The 19,569-nt window shown below is 42.8% G+C and overlaps 1 protein-coding gene across 1 annotated transcript in view; it reads right to left on the bottom strand.

Annotated features, from left to right (window-relative positions):
• The window catches only part of dock10 (dedicator of cytokinesis 10), a 68,196-nt gene extending 49,098 nt beyond the window's left edge, over positions 1-19,098 (bottom strand). Inside the window, exon 1 of the mRNA XM_030391428.1 lies at positions 18,864-19,098. Coding sequence (XP_030247288.1) covers positions 18,864-18,971 — 108 coding nt within the window. The 5' untranslated portion in view covers positions 18,972-19,098. The remainder of the gene's footprint in view (positions 1-18,863) is intronic.
• Positions 19,099-19,569: the final 471 nt, after the last annotated feature.

Raw genomic sequence — 19,569 nt, forward strand, 5'->3', positions numbered from 1 at the left:
CACAGACACGCAGAGGATGCGGTGTGAAGCGGCTCCGGCTCCCAGGACACTCATCGTCGAGTTAGAGTCGGTTAGAAGAATAAATAAATTACACGATGAAATGGGAGAACAAAACTCTACAAGGTTAGTGTCACATATCTGGACCAAACCACAAACACCTACCACACCGCACACGGTGAGACAGAAGAATCGGCTGTTAGTATCATCTGTAACTCGAAAATCCAATTTCTGAACTCCCTTGGACGCATAATAAAAGCCAAACACTATGACAGTATCTTCTGAAATGCTTTTCTAGATACATACATACATAGATGTTATTTGTTAGAAGTTCTGTGGGCGGTATAAATGGTGTTCTTTGTTTGAGGAAACGAGAGAAGAATAAAGTGTTAATTTGATACACTTGGGAAGAACCTGATACTTTTGACTGACTTCTGGAGAAAGAATGAGGAAATGATACAATGGTTACACAACCATTTGATACCATTGGTAAACAGACAATAGATAATTGATGATGAGGTATTTTATTGTCCATATTTGTTCAGCTACATCAATTAGGGGACTTCAACTAAAGATTATATTTCATTGTCCAATCATCTGTCAGTTATTTTCTTGATGAATCATTTAGTTGTTTGGTCTACCAAGGTTTTATAAAAATCACTGTTTCCCAAAAAGCCCAACACGATGTCCTCACATGTCTTGTTTTGTCCACAACCCCAAGATATTCAGTTTGCTGTTAAAGAGGAGTAAAGAAACTCTGATTACTAGATTATCAAGATCCATTAATCAATTTCGAAGACAAGAGTGGACAAGGAGATATTTCAATCCTTTACTTAGCAATACCACAATATAAAAATACTTTATTTGAAGTTCTAAAGTATCTAATCATTATTTTTACTCTTGTATTCACATGTTAGCAGCATTTTCATGTTTGCTGGTTATTGCTGCTTCATTTATGATGATGATTAATATGATTTATACCGATGTGATTAATGATTTATATTGTATATTTAATGTTAGCACAACATTATCTAAAAATTGGCATTGTGTGCAATACTGTGGTAAATACAAATCTTAGGTGTGTAACAGTTTGTTAGAAATAATGTGGGCGCTGACTACAAACAAAACTCACTACGTCATGAAAATGCTACGTGTTAAAAACTTCTACTTTGAACTAAACATGTGTGCAACGTTGTGATCCTAACCTCTCACTGAAGTTACATAGTGCAGAAACAAGTGATGGGGGGCCGGAGACACCATTCACCATATTACAAGACGCTGAACCACCAACATGATTTATAAGCTGTTAGTTTAAGGTTGTTTAAGGTTTGAGGACATAGCAGTTACACACCAACTATTCCAGGCAAATATATTTTCTAGGTTTTCCCAAACTGGAAAAAAAAGTACGCATTAGTTGATTTCTAGGATATGAAGAATCGGATGGACCTTTAAAATCAAGCTTTGCATAGCCTGACTATGTGTCCTCCCTGTGCTTCTGTGTGTGACCAGGGTTAAGCGGCGTGTAAGTCTGAACCTCTGTAAAGGATGACATCATCGGGGCGTACAGGGCAGTGGGCCGCCATCATTTGTGGAGTTAATGTTTTCCAGCTGTAGAACCTCAGTCTCTATAATCCTCCTGTTCCAGGAACTGTTCCTCCGCTGAACAACGCAGAAGGTGACAAAGCGAGCGAGCATGTTCACCACTTTGCAGGAGTTTGATGTGTGTGTGTGAACACTCCATATGCATACAGGTTAACTATTTAGACAAAAGACAAACACGGGCCATTTTACTGACTTCAAATACCTCGGCCAACTAGGCCAAGTAGGAAACCACAGTCCATTAAAGCTCCTGCACACTGCCTTGTAAGCAGTTAGCTCTGCTATAGTTAGGCTCCCTGTAGAGCGGGAGGCTGACTCATGGCAGCGGGTGTTTGATGTGGCGCAGAGCTCCACTGAGTTTACTTGGGAAAACACTCTCCTGTTCCCATGGTGACCACAACAGGAAGGATGCTGTCACTCAAGGGGGGGGCAGGGTTCTCAAGCAGACTACGGCCTGGCCCCCAGCGCTCGCAGGGGGACACGGGGTCAACCTCTTTTCTGGCTGCACTTCTCTCCCCCTATTCTCACACAGCAACGCACACATACAGTGTTTCTCTCTGATGTGCTGCGGAGAAGTTCACCGGCTGTACTGAAAAGTAAGGATTCGAAGACATGAGGCAGCTGAAGACAAACTGTGACAAACTTTTAGATAAGGATCATTTATCTGTTTTCTGCAACTGCTGTTAAGAGGACTGGTGGTTACAGTAGAGAAAGTTGTCGTAGTAGAAAGTGATTACTGTGCTATTCTTTGAGTCGACAGTAAGGTTAGAATTGTCTCAAACTATTCCTGACGTGCTGCTCAGTAAACCCTCAGTCTGCAGATGCAACACCACAGCACGTCGTCTCTTGCACAGAACAGGAAGACGTTTTAGAGCCAGTTTTTCACCTGATGCACTGAGGCGCTCAAGAAATCTATTTCTGCATGATTCACCACAAAATGACTCTCTGATAACTGATCAGAGACAATAATTCAACAAAGATCCACTGATAATGTACCTGTCAGATGTTTCTGTGGAGTTTTTTGTGTGCTTTTTTTCTTTTTTTTTTTTTTTGAGTCCAACAGAGCTCAAAAGAAAGGATCTAAGAGTTTTTTTTGGTTCAAACAACATTTGACAAAACATCACAACATTTTAATTGAAACTTCAGGGGTTTTCTTGCTCCTGACTCATTTCGGTCTTGATTCTGTTGCTCCCCCAGAGCTTCTTCTTTCACTTTGTTACTCGTCTGTCTCCATTTCACTGCATATATCTGCCGATACCTGCCTGTCATGTGACACACGCTTGCTCTTTTTACTTGTTGATGGGGAAATTAGATGCACCACATCACCCTCCTACTGCAAACACTACAGAAATACGTGATATGTGAGAAAGCAATCGCCAATATGAACCCTAATCATTGATCTAATTCTAAATATGCTCGACTTGTCCGGCCTTGAGATAACAAAATCCTGCAGTGAACCTGAAGACGGACGGTGTGGAATGTCTGACACAGATTCATCTGGCTCCGAGTCGAGCTCTCTCCTGGAGGAGGGAACAGGAAGAGCCGAGTTCAGAGCCACAGCACTCTGCCAATGCCATCTAGTGCCGAGACTTCAACACAGCAGGCGGTGTGGACGAGAGAGTGCCTCTGTGCCCGTCTCCACACCTCTGTGCAGCAGCTGCTCTCACTGCCACGTCTCTAACGAGAGACCTCCAGGAGGCGCTCTGTGTCAGAGATACTATCTGCTCCTCTGGCAGCTGGTTTGTTTAGAAAAGGAAGCTATTAAAATGTCTTTAACTGAGAAGTAAAGTCCCGAGGCTGGAGGGGTGTTGGGGGAGGGACCAAGAGAGGGGAGATGAGGTGGAGAGAGGAAGTTGGTGAGAAACAACTGCCTGGAAAGGGGGGGGGGGCATTGTTAAAAATTTCCATTTATTTCTTCAAAGACTCACGTCCCTCTTTAAATTCACCCCCGATGACAATCAACTTCATCTTTTCTCCTGCCCATCCATCTGACACACCCACTGAAGACCTGCTCAGCTCATTTCTTTACTGCATTTCTACATTTTACAACGATTCAGTGGAAATGCAAAATGGATTTACAGCACCCAAGCTGTTTTGGGCACCACCGTTTTCCCCTAAACTTTTTATTTTACAGAAGTATATTATTTTCATGATGCTGGTGGAGGGGATCTTTGTTCCAGTGAGGTGACCCACATTCACTGTGAGACACCGTGAGAAACCCTTGGGACACAAGCCAGACATCACCGCGCTGCAGGGACGTTATTGTTCCTTGATCTTCCCTGTGAAACGCTCCCTTTAGCTTGGACTTAGTGAAATAAAACCACCTCTTATACCTGCTTGTTCCTTTTTTTTTTTCATCATTCACTCATGGACTCGTTACATCCATAAAAATGCATCATAGCAGAAAAAAATCTGGAAAATGAGAAGACTGGAATCATTTAGCAGCCATGCAGCAGCAGAAAACACACACGGCTACTGTACTGTCACAGAGCTGGTGTCTCATTAATTCATTCTCCCACGTGGCATCTCTCCACATCTCCCTGCTGTTTTCCCCTCCCTCCCCCCTTTCCTCCTCCTCCGCTGTCCCGTATCGGGGGGCCTCAGCCGTCCACGCCTGACGGCTGAGATCACCGGCTTCTTATGCGCTCTGCAATAAATATTTTGTGATAATACCCATCAATCTGCAGATTCACGTGGAAGTGAAGCTTTCTTTGGTCCATGTGGTACTTGTGAGTAAATGTGAGTCCCTGCCGTGATTTGATGTTATTGATGGTTTAAATGAGAAACACAGGGAAAAGTTGAAGGTAATAACAGTGAGCGGAGCAAATCTGGATTTTTTTTCCGTCCAGGATTGAGAGAACATTCATTAGAAACAGAAAGAGGACCCTCACTGCAGAGGAAGGAGGATTTCACCCCTATTAATCTGTTCTTTTAATCCTGATATTACTGGAAAAAGTTCTGCAGGAACATAATAAATACCAGCCCGGTACGGCAGTCGCTCCCCTCAGCGTGGCCATGTATCCATTGTTTTCTCTGTGATCTTATCCGAACCATTTACACAGCTGCTCGGCCTCTCCTGCTTCCTGTCCAGGTAAGAGAGTCTCCAACCAATAAGACAGTTCACCGACTCCCTTCACACCGGCCAAGTCAAACTCTGAAATACCCCAAAATCTCCTCTTACTTCCCGTTTGTGCCCCTGACACTCGGAAACCGCGACTGCTCCTTAAGCAATTACCCCTAATGATTTCTGTTTCCTGTAGCTCTCTCAGCTTGAAAAATGTGTCCTCGCTCTGAACCTGCCATATTCATCCTCAGTCAGGCCCGAGCCAATATTTACTCTCATGCAGACATGCCAGAAACACATACCGGCACAATAGATGCCACGAGCTACTATGCTTGTGAACAGTGGGCCGCGAGCGAAGAAAAATGAATCACAAGACTTCATGCCAACCCCCAGTCTGCACCCTCAGAGTAAAGAAAAAGCCCAGTAGAATGTCTGTTTCGCAATAAATCATTCAGCGATGACGCCTACGTATGACACCTACACAAAGCCTACATGTGACCTCTGTGTAACCTCCACACCAGCGCTAACTATCTACCAGACGCCCACTCAGCACAGCTCCCTTCTCCCAGAGGTCCCAGTTTAGACCGAGGACGCAGCTGGCTCTGAACACTTTTCCTCGTGCGTTTTCATATGTATGATCCTCTCTTACCTTTTCCCCCCACCCTCCCACCTCCCCCATTGCCTCTTCGATTCCTCTCCAGCCTCCTCCATCTCCCTCTTTGTGCTTTTTTTTTCCCTCCCTTATTTCTTTTGCAGATCCGCTTTCAGCTCTTTGGCTGACATTTGAGGTGCACAAAATTGATGTACGCGCATAGAAAGATACAGAGGCAGACAAACAGTGAGCCAGCGCAGGCCCATAGAAAAAGGCTTTAAATCCAAAAGAGAAGGAGAAAAAAAAAACGCTAAAAACCGACAGACACCCGCCCCCTAAAATCAGCATCCACAAGCATGACAGAGGATCATGAATCCGAGTATTGTTTCTTCACCTTAACTACCTTCACTTAAGGAGCGCTTTGGCTCGGGGCGATGTTTCCTGTGGGATGCGTGTCGACGAGACACCGCTTTGTGTCAGTCAGCATGAATAGCGATGAGTGGAACCGGTATCTCTGAGACGAATCCATCTGTACTGTATGAAACAAAGCAGTGAGTTCATTACACTGACTATACACTAGGCCTGGGCAATTCATATTAATATATCATTATTGTTATATGAAACTATACAGCGTCTTGCATTTTGGATATCATTATGCTGAAATATGGCATATGGTGTTTTCTCTTGGTTTTAAAGGCTCTAGTACAGTAAAATGATGTAATTTTCTGAACTTATCAGGCTGATTATTACTTACTGCTGATTATTTATCAAAAATCTTATTGTGTTAATGTTTTGTGACCGTATCCATATAATAGTTATCACAGTATTGATTTCGAGGTTAGGTCAAAAATAGTGTTGGAACTATTAGTTGCCGGCATATGAATAGCTTTCATAATTTTTCAAAATATCGATATATATCTTCTAAATCGCGATATAGCCTAAAATATTGCAACGTCCTTTTAAGGTATTAAAAGGCACGTTTATTTAATACTGTATTTAAGGACTGTAAGTTAAGGACAGATTCCTAACATTTGTGATGTGATAAATTCAGTTTATTCTCTGGGAAAAAACAACAATAGTGTGTCAGTGTGTTTCTTGAAACTATGGACTTCTCCTCAGTCGGTTATCTCGTGCTCTGGCCTGTTATGCCAGCTTTGTCTTCTTGTGCCCCGTTACTCAAGACAACACATTATCTGTAAGTAAAAAACTCTCTGTTCTATTTCTAACAGGGAGGCAGACATAACACTGTGAGTGTGCGTGGATGGATGTGGATAACTGGTGGTGAAATTTTTATAATGGCTTTCTGTTACCGTCTCTTTCGGTTTTACTTTTTTTGACACCGGGGCAGAGAGGAAAGACCCCGTCAGACGGGATTATTGGCGCGTCAGCCGGGTTTGATCAAAGCTGGCGGGGGAGACGGTCAGACAGGCAGAACAAAAAGATCTTAGAGGATTTCAACCGTGTAAAAAAAAAAAAAACACGGCACACATTTAGAATGTAGACACATTTTCTTTACATCCGGCCAATTTGTTGCTTAATTAGATCACTCCTGTCTTCTCTATGTCTCACCCAGTCCAGCCAGTGTTAATGAGGGAAAGTCCACATCACGTATGACTGCCACACAGTGTGTATTGGAGTGTGCGTGTGTGTATGTGTGTGTGTGTGTGTGTGTGTGTGTGTGTGTGTGTGTGTGTGTGTGTGTGTGTGTGTGTGTGTGTGCGCGCGAAGATACAACAGGGCGAGGGCAGCAGGGCATGGGGGTCGGACGGTAATGGCTGTAGCACATTCAGGCCTCCTACTCAGGAATGCAGAGTGAGGGAGAGACACAACACTGCAATTCACTCGCAGAGAACTATTCTTAGTCCAGTATGTGAAGTGGACCCCCCCTCCCCCCTCCCCTCCCTCCCAGTCACCCCCTCCCTTGGGGCCCGTGGAAAGAGTCTGGATGGACCAGTGGACATGGTGTCCATTAAGGTGCGGGGTGAGGCTGGATGGAGAGCTTTAGAGAAAGAGAAAGAGAGAGAGAGAGAGAGGATAAAAGTTAAGCTCCAGTGAGGCAAAGCCCAGTCAGCTAAGTCTGAATGGAGCAGTTCACTGGCTGTGAAGCCTCCCCAAAGAGGGCTATTGTAAACGTACGTTGGCACAATGCATGGAGCCCCGGGGACCTCTCTCTCTCCTCCTCTCATGTGACCTCTCACAAACACTGACATACTGACACATACTTTCTCTCCATCCAGTTTTCCTACCTGGACCAAACAGACTTTTTTTGTCCTCTGATACAAGCAACAGCAACTGAAGAAGCTACATGTATTTCAGGGAGGGAAGAAAAGAAAAAAAAAGAATTTCCTGCGCTCACACACCACTGAGATCACTGTGCAGCATCACGCAGAGTTCAAACAGTGGGGGGATTCAGCTGGAGACAGTGTCACTAGTGACAGTGACAGGCTCAGATTTATTTTTTCTCTCTCTGTGTTCTCTCTCTCTCTCTCTCTCCCTGCTTTTATTTCTCTGTCCTTTCTGAATGAGTCATTGAGAAGATGGGGACGGACACACACCAAGGCCCTGGCAGTGCACGGTCCTACTGTTATCAGGCAAACATGGCTGAGTCGTCTGCAGCTCAGTCATAACAAACGTCAAAGAGCTATTCATCTCCTCTAATCCCTCTCTCTATTCTCTTGTCTGCATGTATATACACACACACACACACACACACACACACACACACACGCACACACACACACACACACGCACACACACACCGGTGACACTAGAAGCATTCACTCAAAATAACAAGGGGTGAGTACTGAAGAGTCGGGCGAATGTAAATCCAGTTGATTTAGGGGAAAAGAAAAGGGAGCAGAAAGGAAGTGTAGGCAATTAGGGAATTCATGTAAAGATGGAGAAGGCTAAGAGAAGAAAGGTGGAGAGAGGGCGGCAGAAGAAGTGAAAATATAAGAGGAAGGGGAAAAGAACCTGGAGGGAGGAGGAGGAGGAGGTGAAGGGAGGTTTGACAGGAGGAAGAGAATGAGTATGCGTCACCCCGCTGATGAAATCTCTCAAGTAGTATGAACACACGATTCGGTTGCACCGCATGACGAGGGCAACGCGAAGAGCTGCACAGCATGGCTTCTCAGAAAAGCTGCACGCTGAGTTGTTCAGACTGAGAAATCACAAAGTGTATCGTGTGTGCGTGTGCTGGAGAGAGAGACCCGACATCCTGTCCCACACAACGTAAATACAAGCTCTGAGGTGGCGCCTTCACAACCGGGTTTGACACATATAGAGTGCAAGGTAAGGCATACACGCAAACTGGGGCGGAAAGGGGGGGTTCGTAATGTGGGTGAATCATCACATGCATCAGCCTCAAGAGGTCACAAAACAGTTGAGCAAAGGTGACGCAGACGTAAAATGAAGTATATTCAACTTTGAGACGAAGGAACGTGCAGCACTGAGCATTTTTTCATGGTTTTTGTCTGCTGACCAATACTGCCATGTATCAGTGCCAAATTAGCTTTAGCTTTTTTATAAGGGTTTCCCTCGGCCTGTCACGATGACTACTTTTATCGATGATGATGTTTTGTCCTGGAAGTAATTACTATCAAAAGCTATAAAACGCATGTCTTTAATGCATTATGAGCAAACTCATAAGGTGTCACTGATTATCATAATGCTTTTTAACAATAACCAATCACAAAGTATTCCGCCAAGTTCTACAATGCATTATAAACATACGTATGAGGCTTTATAGTTAGCCTGTAGTTATAAGTAATCATAAACACTCAGCAGGCTTCATAACAATGATCAGAATACGTTATAAAGTATCTTATAATGACTTCAAGTATCATAACACACTACCACACAAGAACTGCTGCTCACTCACTCTGTTTGTAAGACTCACAGTGTTTTAAATCATTTTATAACACAACATAATCACTATTGTAATGCATCATAAAATGTTATGATGAGTGTTTATGATTGCTTATAACTACAGGCATGCTGTGAGGCATTAATTAATATATTCATAATGCATTATAGGCATTGGAGTCATAATGAGTAATGACATGACTCTTGGTTAGTGCTCATAACTATGCTTTTACTGCCCTACGGGGGCCTATGCATCATAATGCCTTATAATGTATTATAGATATTTATAGATATTATACATAGATATTTTTATATCCTAAAAAAAAGAAAAAAACAAAATAAAACCACACAACCTTAAACCATGAATAAAATTGCTATTGGACTCTGTTTGAGGTACAAAAATGATCGAGATACGTAAATCGATATGATGATGAGATTAGTTGATAATGTAATTTTTATGACAGGCATCATATCATAAAATGGATTCAATTCAATTTCATTTTCTATATCTCGACTGCACAATAAACCCTGATAATCATCCTGTAAGTGCTGCTTCGAAGGTTCCGTTGCAATGTTGAAACTCAAAAAGCTCTTTCTTGACCGTTCTTTCTGGGAGAGTCTCTGTTCTTTCTGTCTTATTTATGCGGTTATACAATCCGACTGTGGTCTTATTTCCAAAACCATGACTTATGTAAGCGAACGACTTTATTGGCAGGCAAGGAAAAGTCGCCTCTGTTGATTTGTGAGGAAGCTTCGTATCCGACACCATGGACGTAAAGACAACAGCACAGCATTTGTTCCTGGAGCATTGGGAGGCCGACTTTCTTCAAGAACTGGAACACTTATGACTGTCCATGGGGACCTGAAAAGTTGCAAGCGTGGAAACTTATGAATCTGGCACAAAGATACTAACAATTGTGTGCACACTCAAGCAGGAGCCTGTTAAAGTCAGCGAGACACCCTGACATGTGAAGCTGCAACCATTAGTCGATCAAAAGAAACTTCGTCAACACATAAATACGCTGCATTTTCTGTGTTTACAAGAAGTTATCTGCAGTAGAGTCTTAGCATGAACTCCTCTGGGTGGTCAAACAGATCTACTGAATCTCTCTCTTCCTCTTCTCAACCTTCCTCTCTCTCTCACTTTGTGGGTTTCCTCTTTATGGCCTAGCTGTCTAAAAATGATAAGACCGGCGACGTCTGGCCCAATTTTAACCATGATGCTGTTTCCGGCTCCACTCCAGTTTCTAGCCTACCTTGCCCTGCCCAGATTTGATAAGAGGCATGTGACAGAGATGTTGGGACCGGTGCGGATCCCCAGCCAGTTCGGCCTTGATAATAACCTCACAAGACAGAGGCGAGTTAGATAAATGAAATAAAGCGCAGGAGGTGTTAAAATATGGACTGAGTGTTCAGGAGTTCAAAGAATAAATCTAATAGCAGCAGCTCTGCAAATTAATTTATGAAACACTTAGAATATTGAGAACACAAGAGCGATGGATGAGATGAAATAAGATATACGAGATGGGGAAAATATGCGAGGAGGAGTGATAGGAGCGCTTCCTGTTTGAATTCCATCCCGGCTGACCTTTCTCTGTTGCCATGGTAACAGAGGCATTGCTGTTGGGAGAGGAGGCTAATTACTGGTAATCTAACTGGTTTTCTCTCCTCTGGGAGAATGGATTTAAAGCATTATCAGTCACACTAGCTCACATGAGACGGGCGTATTAGCCGGTGTTGGATGCTGCCAGCGACGGACTGAAGTGACACTAACAACTATCTTGTCATGCGGTCAAATCGCGATTTAAAAAAAACAAAAACCGCTGACACAGATGTAAGCCAGTTGCAAACCCACATGCATGCTACAGGACTTTGTACGCATCCTAAGTGGTTCGTTTAGCAGAACCACAAGTACCACACATACATACACACACTCAAATTAGGCTGCTACGTGTTTTTGCTGGGCTGATATGCAGGTCAGCAGTCATGCACAATGCATCCCAGGCAAGTTGACATGATGTGCCATGAGGAGAGAGCAGAGCCAGGCTGACAGCATGTCCCCCAAACGACCACACGCGCCCTCAACACATCACTGGGGCACGCTGGGTAGACGCCCCCCCACGAACAAACGACTGCTGCACACTGCCTGACACACATTTGAGCTCCAGACAGACAGACAGACATGCCCAGTAGTGATATTTTACTAGAAGAAGAACAGACACAAGCATGCAAAACATGACTAGTTTACGCCCAGAAGACAAAGAAATACACGGTGATGTGAATACAAATTGATTAAATGCAGAGAAAATTAAACTAATCTAATGTGACAAGCCAAAAGCAATTTCATTTACAGAGGAGAGGAGAGGAGAAGAAAACAGATCTGAGATATCTTCCTTATTCCACAAAGCGTAAAGTGAGATGACTTAGATTTTTCAAAGGATGAATACATTCTGAGAGTGAGTGGCAAAGAAAAAGCTAAAGGGAGGTCAATGAAATATGAACACCTTTATGAATATTTAAGAACACGTGGGGCAAGCTGTGGGTCATGTCTAAAATGCGGAAAAGTACAGAAAGGAAAAGCACTTGAACTTTAACCAGAGTGTGACTACAGTTTCTATAAAGTATGTGAGAGTGTATGTTCACATTTTAGTGTCAAGGCCAAAGAACACACACTGCTCGCCTGCGATTAGCGGTAGCATGCACATGAGCATGAAAGGAGGTGAACCGCATTGGTAGAGGACCACCATACCAAATGATTTTTTTTGCATGTTTAAGCCTATTAAATACAAGTCAAATATATTTCTCATCACTGTCAGCCAGTTTCCAGAGCACAACATGCATTTTTTTTTGTTTTAGCAGGAGAGACCTTGCTGGCAGAATGAGTTGACTGTGCAACTAAAGGAACGATCTAAAGATGACAACAAAATGTGACCTTTTCTCTAAGTAAGAAAATACTGAAGTACCTCTGTGAGCTCAGTTACATGAGTGTTTTCTGGAGCCTTCAAGTCAGCCATCGGTGCCAGTGTGGTGCTAAAGAATTTATGTGAATGATTACACTGTTGTGAGGAGGGATTCATAGAGAGAAAACCTGTGGATCAAAAGGTTCATAGAAGAAGACCAAAGGCCAAAAAAAACAAAGATGGAACTTCATCAGGATATCAAGATAAGCTGACCAAGGTCTTTGCACTTTGAAACGTTGTCATCAAAATTAATTCTTGATTGCAAGTGAGGTGAACAGCGTGCAGGAGTTTCTATCCTGATTACACTGATTACTTATATCATTTTATTGTTAGCTTAAAAGGTAGAATATGTAAGAATTAGCCACCTGTTGAGTTAACACTCAAAACAATTAGGGGGCAGCATATCACCAGTAACAGTAACTGCAGCTGCTGTTAGCTAGTTAGCTCATTTAGCTGTGCAGTTATCAGTTTTTTGTTTTTTTTTTACATATTGCCCATTTATTATTTGGGGATAATGGACAAACAATCTGATGATTTTGCCTCGGGCACTGGGAAACTGTGATGGAAATAATGGGATTTTTCAAAAACAGTTCTGTGGTATAGACTTCATTGTAATCAATACACATTGACCATATCAATCAGTTAATTAATTGACAAAATACTTGACGGGTGAATAATTAATGATGAAAATACTTGGTGGTTAAAGCCATTGTCAGTAAACCAATAGCAGAGACATGGCTTGAAATAGCCAGCAGCAGTGTTTTACTTTGGAAAATGGCCAGCAGCAACAATGTAAAAACGATACATACAGCAGTTTGTGGTTGATGAGAAAATTAGGAAAATACAACATTGGTATAATGATTGCACATGCTAAACCTTTACATTATGGGATTACAAAGCCATGGACAACACAACACAGATGGAAAATTTCCTGATAAATGCCTGCAAACTGGGAGTGGGCACCAAAAATAGTCAAAATGCAATCAGGCATGAAGCTAGTACCATAAGGGCACCAAGGATGCCAAACGCAAGGAGTGGCACTCTCTAGCGCCAAAGGACAGAGAGGACCACGGTCGCAGAACACCAAACATTAGGATATCATGTGGAAAAATGCATGAGCGTGCATATGGCCTCAAGTAAGGAGCAATGGTGGTGACTGCAGACAGGCAGCCCTGTGCTGCTGCGCAAATAAACTCCCGAGCTGCAGTTGGATGCCAGGGTGGGCATGTTGGCCCCAGTGTCTGGCTGTGTGGTTGGTGTGGCTGGCATCCTCCAGGCTTGGTATGACATGTGGTTCATCCCAGCAGGCAGCCAGAGTCACAACAAGAATGACACTTGTGTCTACACGGCCACGCTGCTCACTTTTGCTGAGAGTCATAATAAAAACCCTGGTGCCAGTATTGGGTCTGAAATGCTGTTAATGTTGTTGCTAATGTGATTTATGTACTGCAGCTCAGTCATGTTTCATACACTGTTAATTTCATAACAAGAAAAAATGCAAAGACATTGACAGGATAAAAACAGATCATTGATAATAAAAACTAGGATGAAATGTATATGCTGTTTTAGTGTTGGGCTTTCGGACAAGGCTTTGGAAGCATCCTATGCTGCGACATCAGGCCAATCAACCTGTAGTGACCTCTCGAATACCTCTGCTGTCACAACAGCTCTGCATGCATTTTTCAAAACAAAAGTCCGTAGATGCTTTAACAGCTGTTCAATATTGTGAAAAATATTGCATTTGACAGTATATACTGCGATATTCGATGGATACAACTTACTTGAAGAGTCAGCTGAAGGCACACCACCTTGCCATTAATGTCACACTGCGATAGCTAACTGTGAGTCGTAATGTTAACAAAAGCAGATTCCTGAGCAGATGGCTAAGTTAACCTGTCGCAGACGCTGGTAGCATGGCTGGAAACCAGCTTTTCTTGTGTAAAAACCTTGCAGTTTGCAGTCGCAAAAAAAAGAATAACAGAGCGAGACTTCCTGGCTAACACTGACTGGATTAATATGTCAGCTAATGTCAGGTTGCTAGCTTCAGAGCTTGTGAGTGAAACATGTGAGGCTGGATGACTAATGTTGAAACTTGTCTGGGACTAGTTCACTTTTCAGTCAGACGAATGAAATCAACTATTTTAGGAACCTGCTTTGACTTTTTAGTTTTCCATTTCGTCATTTCAGGAGTAAATGTTGAATGCACAGTGTAATAAAGAAAGCATCTGCGTTTATGGGGGTTCCGTTTGCTGTCACAATACAATTCTCCCAGGAAAAGGAAGGTTAACTGGCGATCCAGTCAGGTTGGCACCCTGGTGCCAATTCTGTCTGCCTTCACATTTCTATTATAGACTTAATGACTGAATAAACTTCTGTTTTGTCCCGTGTTGTTGTGATTTGTTTTTGAAAGCCATAAAAAACGATCCGGTTTTCTTTGCAGCAGCAGAGCCAACAGTAATAGCACTTGGAAATGCGAGGGGGTGGGAACGTTGTCTTTTGCCACGAAAATGGAAAGCTGATTAAAATAGAACTTTTTGTTGACTAAAACTAGACTTTGATACAAAACCTGCTTGTTTGTCTTGTATATTAAACATGTCTCACATGCGTCGGCCTGTTTTTATATTTAACATATTTGATGTACAGCAGCTCGGAGCCAGACAGAGGCCAGAAAAGATGTTATGGAAAAGATCCCATGGTCACTGAAGCAGGAAACTGTACTTTTTTTTGAAAAACCCAAACTCAACCACCATTACATCCTTCATTCTTGTATCTATCTAGCCTTCCATGCTCCCTGCATATTTGAGGACGGGTGGGCTGACCACTATGAGGAACAGTGAGGTAGTCAGAAAGCAGTGATCGCTTTCACAGAACAGCTCATCAGGAAGAAAATGCAGCATGCACCAGGGGGATTTACCAGGTATCATGTAGGCTATGCTACACACTCACGAATACACACACACACACACTCTAGAATCTGATCTAACCCGACCAGGGCACATTGCAGAGTGGGGCTGACAGAAACACAAAGGGAAACAGTGTCCAAACTCAAATATTGAGGGGTCCGAATGAGTGAAAGCATGGTGGGATGGGGAAGTAAAGTCAAGGGGGGGGGGGACGTTAAGTGAAAAAAAATGGCTACTATGAAAAGAGAGAGGGGGTCAGTGAGAGAAAGAGGCTCACGCTTCATTGAGTGTTATGCCACAGGGTCTGATTCTGCTGACCTGGTTTCTTTCACCAACAAAAGGCCGACAAAAAACCCACTGACAAAAAAACGTCCACACACACATGCACACACACACACACACACAACGCCTATGGACATTTACACACCCACTTAAGCTAAAGCCTATGCACACAAGCGTTATACCTACACATTTACACACACGCTTGCTCTTCTACCCAGCTTCCCCCCTCCCATTTCTGCTTCCTATATCTGTATATAGAATGACTTCAAGTAATTATTTATGGTTGTCTTTTTCATCTTTGGAGGCTTTTTTCAAGAAACAGGAGAGAACTGAGACCAACAAGTCAGTCTCTTGCACTGGAGGATGTGTCTCTGCAGAAACTGACGCAGATCAAAGTTCAGTCATGGTTTCCATTTCAGTTCTCACCATTTAAAAACAACTTTTGAGAAACGATAAAGTGTTCTGGTAAATCCTGCAAAGGGGGTGGGCAGCATCACGACATATACGTGAGATGACAGAAACTTTTCAACCAAGTGAGAATTTCTCACCTTTAATGTTGCACATTGCTTCACAGGATTGTTTTAGGGTTTTTTTTCCCCAGGTATTGTTTTGGATTAGAGCCAAAACCACCAGCACTTTGAAACTTGTTGTAAAAGGTGCAACATAAACAAAACTATACTTACTGACTACCTTGCTTACTTACATATACAGTGGGAGAATAAGCATGTTAATCATGTATTTAAATAACAAAATAGTGAAACTACAGTGTTAAAGTACTCTGTTACAAGTAAAAGTCCTGCAGTCCAATATTACTTCAGTAAAAGTACAAAAGTTCTCACTATGCAGTAAGGTCAAGTTCAGAAAAGTAAATATTATAATATTCAATTATATTGATGTATTACAGTATGTGTGAGCATTACTTTATTGTGGTGGGATGATTTCTACTACATTATATACAGTACTGCTGGGTATCTTACAGTAATCCATGAGAGCAAATGATTTTGATTTTGATTATTTATGTGTTGATTAATAATCAAAATCTCTATACTATATCAAATAAATGTAATGAAGTAACACTTTGTATTTGAAAAATTTGCTGAAGAAAAGCATTAAGTTGCATAATTACCTCGAAAGTACTTGAGTAAATACACTCAAGTACTGTACATTCATTTCCTGATATAAACTTAGATCATTACTGGGATATAAAAAGGTTTTATCTATGTTGACCAGCCCTCATTCAGCATGCATCTATTCCACTAAATATTTTATATTCTTACATAAACTACAAACATACTGAGCTGAGAGCATCAATGATCAAAGGTTTTTGAAGCATTACTGAAGCAAAACTTGTTCAGAGTTGGACTTCTGAAGCAATAAATCTACAACATCAGGCAACATGGAGTTGTTGGCTTCATCCAATCTATACAAGCTCTTTTTTCAAGCAACATTTTTGCCTGTCACAGCAGGAAAACCATGGGAATTACTAAAAACAATCACAGTGGCTCTGTGCCCCACAGCGAGAAATGGAAAATACCAGGACATAGTCACTGAAGCAGCTAAATGGAATTCAGCCATCACTCATTCACACCTGTGCTTTACGCCGGTGGCATGTCATAATTCAGAGCTCCGGTGACATTTTTCACACTGGTTGCACTGGTGTGCCAAACATTTTCATTTAGCTGCGCCAAGACATCACGTAGATGCACCGGACAACATGTTTTACTTTTAATTTCTTGACACGTGGCGTGAATGATTGTTAAACAAGAATAAAGGTGAGGAAAGGCCTGTTTTTCCTCATTTAAATAAGACGCAACGAGAAGTGAACTGTCAAATTTTAGGTGCACCGGTGCGACCAGTGAAAATGTTTAGTCTCGCTTGACAGATTTTTGGGTGCATGTCTGGCCAAAATAGTTGCACCCTGGAGCACTGCAATTTCTCAAATGAGAGGGAATTTAATGCAAAATAAAAACACGTTTACTAGGTAATGTCTTTTCATTAGTATGACTGTTTATGTTTAATGCTGTGGAACATGTCGATGATGGCGGGACATCAGTCATCTCAGACGCATGTTCTCACGCAGTGTCTTATCTGTCTCCATCGATCTCCTCTCTATCTCTCACTTCCTTAATAAGATGAGTAACTTGTCTGAAGTGTATTGGCTTGTGAAAACCACCGACTCAGTGTGTGACTTCAGCTGCAGGGCTTTGAGGCGAGGCAGTGATGCTCAGTGTGTCCTTACTGCAGTGCAACATGTGTATCAGTGTCATATATGAAAACCAACACAAGGTGAACCACCAGTCAATTTTTCTACTCCCAGTGAGGGGATCAATAAACACTGTTCTGCTGTACTTCCATTTGGTGGACGTGACAAATGCACACTGTCAGTCAACCTTTACCCTCAAAGCTCACGCTGATCTGTTGTATTCAGCTGACCGGCGGCAACATCTGGCTGCTCGCAGAAAAAAAAATACTCTATTCAATTCTGTTCCATTTTTTTAATCCCGTCTTCACGTGGCGATGCACCCCATTTGGAAAATCACCGGCAACGTCACATTTTCCCTCTTTATACCAATCAATTCTCACTCCGCTCTGTTTTTTTTTGCATGTGTCCCACTGACACACTAACACCAGAGTGAAGAGGATGTAGAGTAGCAGGCAAAAGAGACTGGAGTGGAGTGACCTTTCTCTATGCTAATCTCTACAGAATGGACACACACACACACACACACACACACACACACGATTCGTCCTCTGTCAGAGATGAATCAAAGGACATCATCAAAACACAAATCCTTCTCCTTATGAGTGTGTGTGTGTTTGCTTGCTTGCTTTTTTCCCCCCTGGATTACCCCTCCTCCCACTATCTTATGTGTCAATCAGAGCCTCTCATTATAAGGCGCGACACACCCACTGGAGCGCACACCTCATACAATCCATCCATGTAGGAAAATAGCCTGATGAGAGACAATTCAAGCCTTAGTGGTTCGAAAAATTCATCTCCCAATCTCTGCTCCTCCTCCTCTTCCTCCATCTTTCCTGGCGGTGCTGCGCACCGCTGGGCAGATGTGTCATGCCGCATCTCCACTACCCCTTTTACTACCAAGCCTCTTGTCTGTGTGCTGCACTTTCATTCACTGGAGCCAGAAAAACTCCCAACCCACATGGGAGTGTGATAGGCTCTGCCACTTTATAGCCACACCGCCAGCCCCTAATAAGCGGATTCTTTCCAGTAGCATAGGGGAAAAGAAATGTGGCGATTCTTGCATTATCCATGTATTGAATCGCCCCCCTCACCCTCCTCCCCTCCCCTCCCCTCCCTGCGGGATCGATAGACTGAACGGCACTGCCGCACCATCCACCGCAAAGAAAGATGCAACATGAATGCCAATGTCAGGGTCCGCCACCACAGCTGAGGCGTAGCGGTGATGGCGGTGTGTCGGACACCCCCCCAAAAATAAATATCATATCCAGATGTAGAGATTTTCGGGGGGTGGCAGCGCGTAAAAAAAACAGCAAGGAGAGAAATCTCCGGGCCCACAGGTGGTGATGCGTTTTTCCACTACCACCATGTTTTCCACCATTCAATCGGCGGCGCCACTCACCGTCACTGCGGAGTGTCTGACCGCGTTGCACGCCGTCTGCCGTATCTCCGCCGCGCTCCCCGGTTTCAGCAGGTTCTTGGTGAATCTCCGGGTCGACTCGGCTGCCATCTCCTCATCTGAGCGCAGTGCTTCAGCCCCGGTGCTGGTCTCTCTCTCTCTCTCTCTCTCTCCCTCCCTCTCTGTCTCTGCTGCAGTCAGACCTGGCCCTCTCTCTCCTCACATGAGCCGAGCCGAGCTGTGTTTACACACACACAGAGAGACACATACGCACACGCGTTTTACACACACACACCGTCGGTCCACACATAAACACCAGCACACACACAAGCAGAGCGCGGAGTGCAGGACAGAAAGCGGCACTTCCGGTTGTGACTTTCAAATTAAAACAACCCCGATCGAAATGGATTCTTGGCCAATAGTGGCGCGTTTAGTTTGAAAAGTAGACGCGTTATTCTAATGGTTGTTCTACTATTATTTTGGCTAACTTGACATGTGGAAAAAAAAATCTGCTTATTTTCAATTCAGTTTATTCCACTATATATATATATATATATATATATATATATATATATATATATATATATATATATATATATGTATATATATATATATGTATATATATATATATATATATATATATATATATACATATATATGTTTATTTTCTTCCAAAATATAGCACTGATCAGCAACACTGATTTGATGA

Source organism: Sparus aurata, chromosome 2, assembly GCF_900880675.1.
Source record: "Sparus aurata chromosome 2, fSpaAur1.1, whole genome shotgun sequence".
Taxonomy (NCBI): domain Eukaryota; kingdom Metazoa; phylum Chordata; class Actinopteri; order Spariformes; family Sparidae; genus Sparus; species Sparus aurata.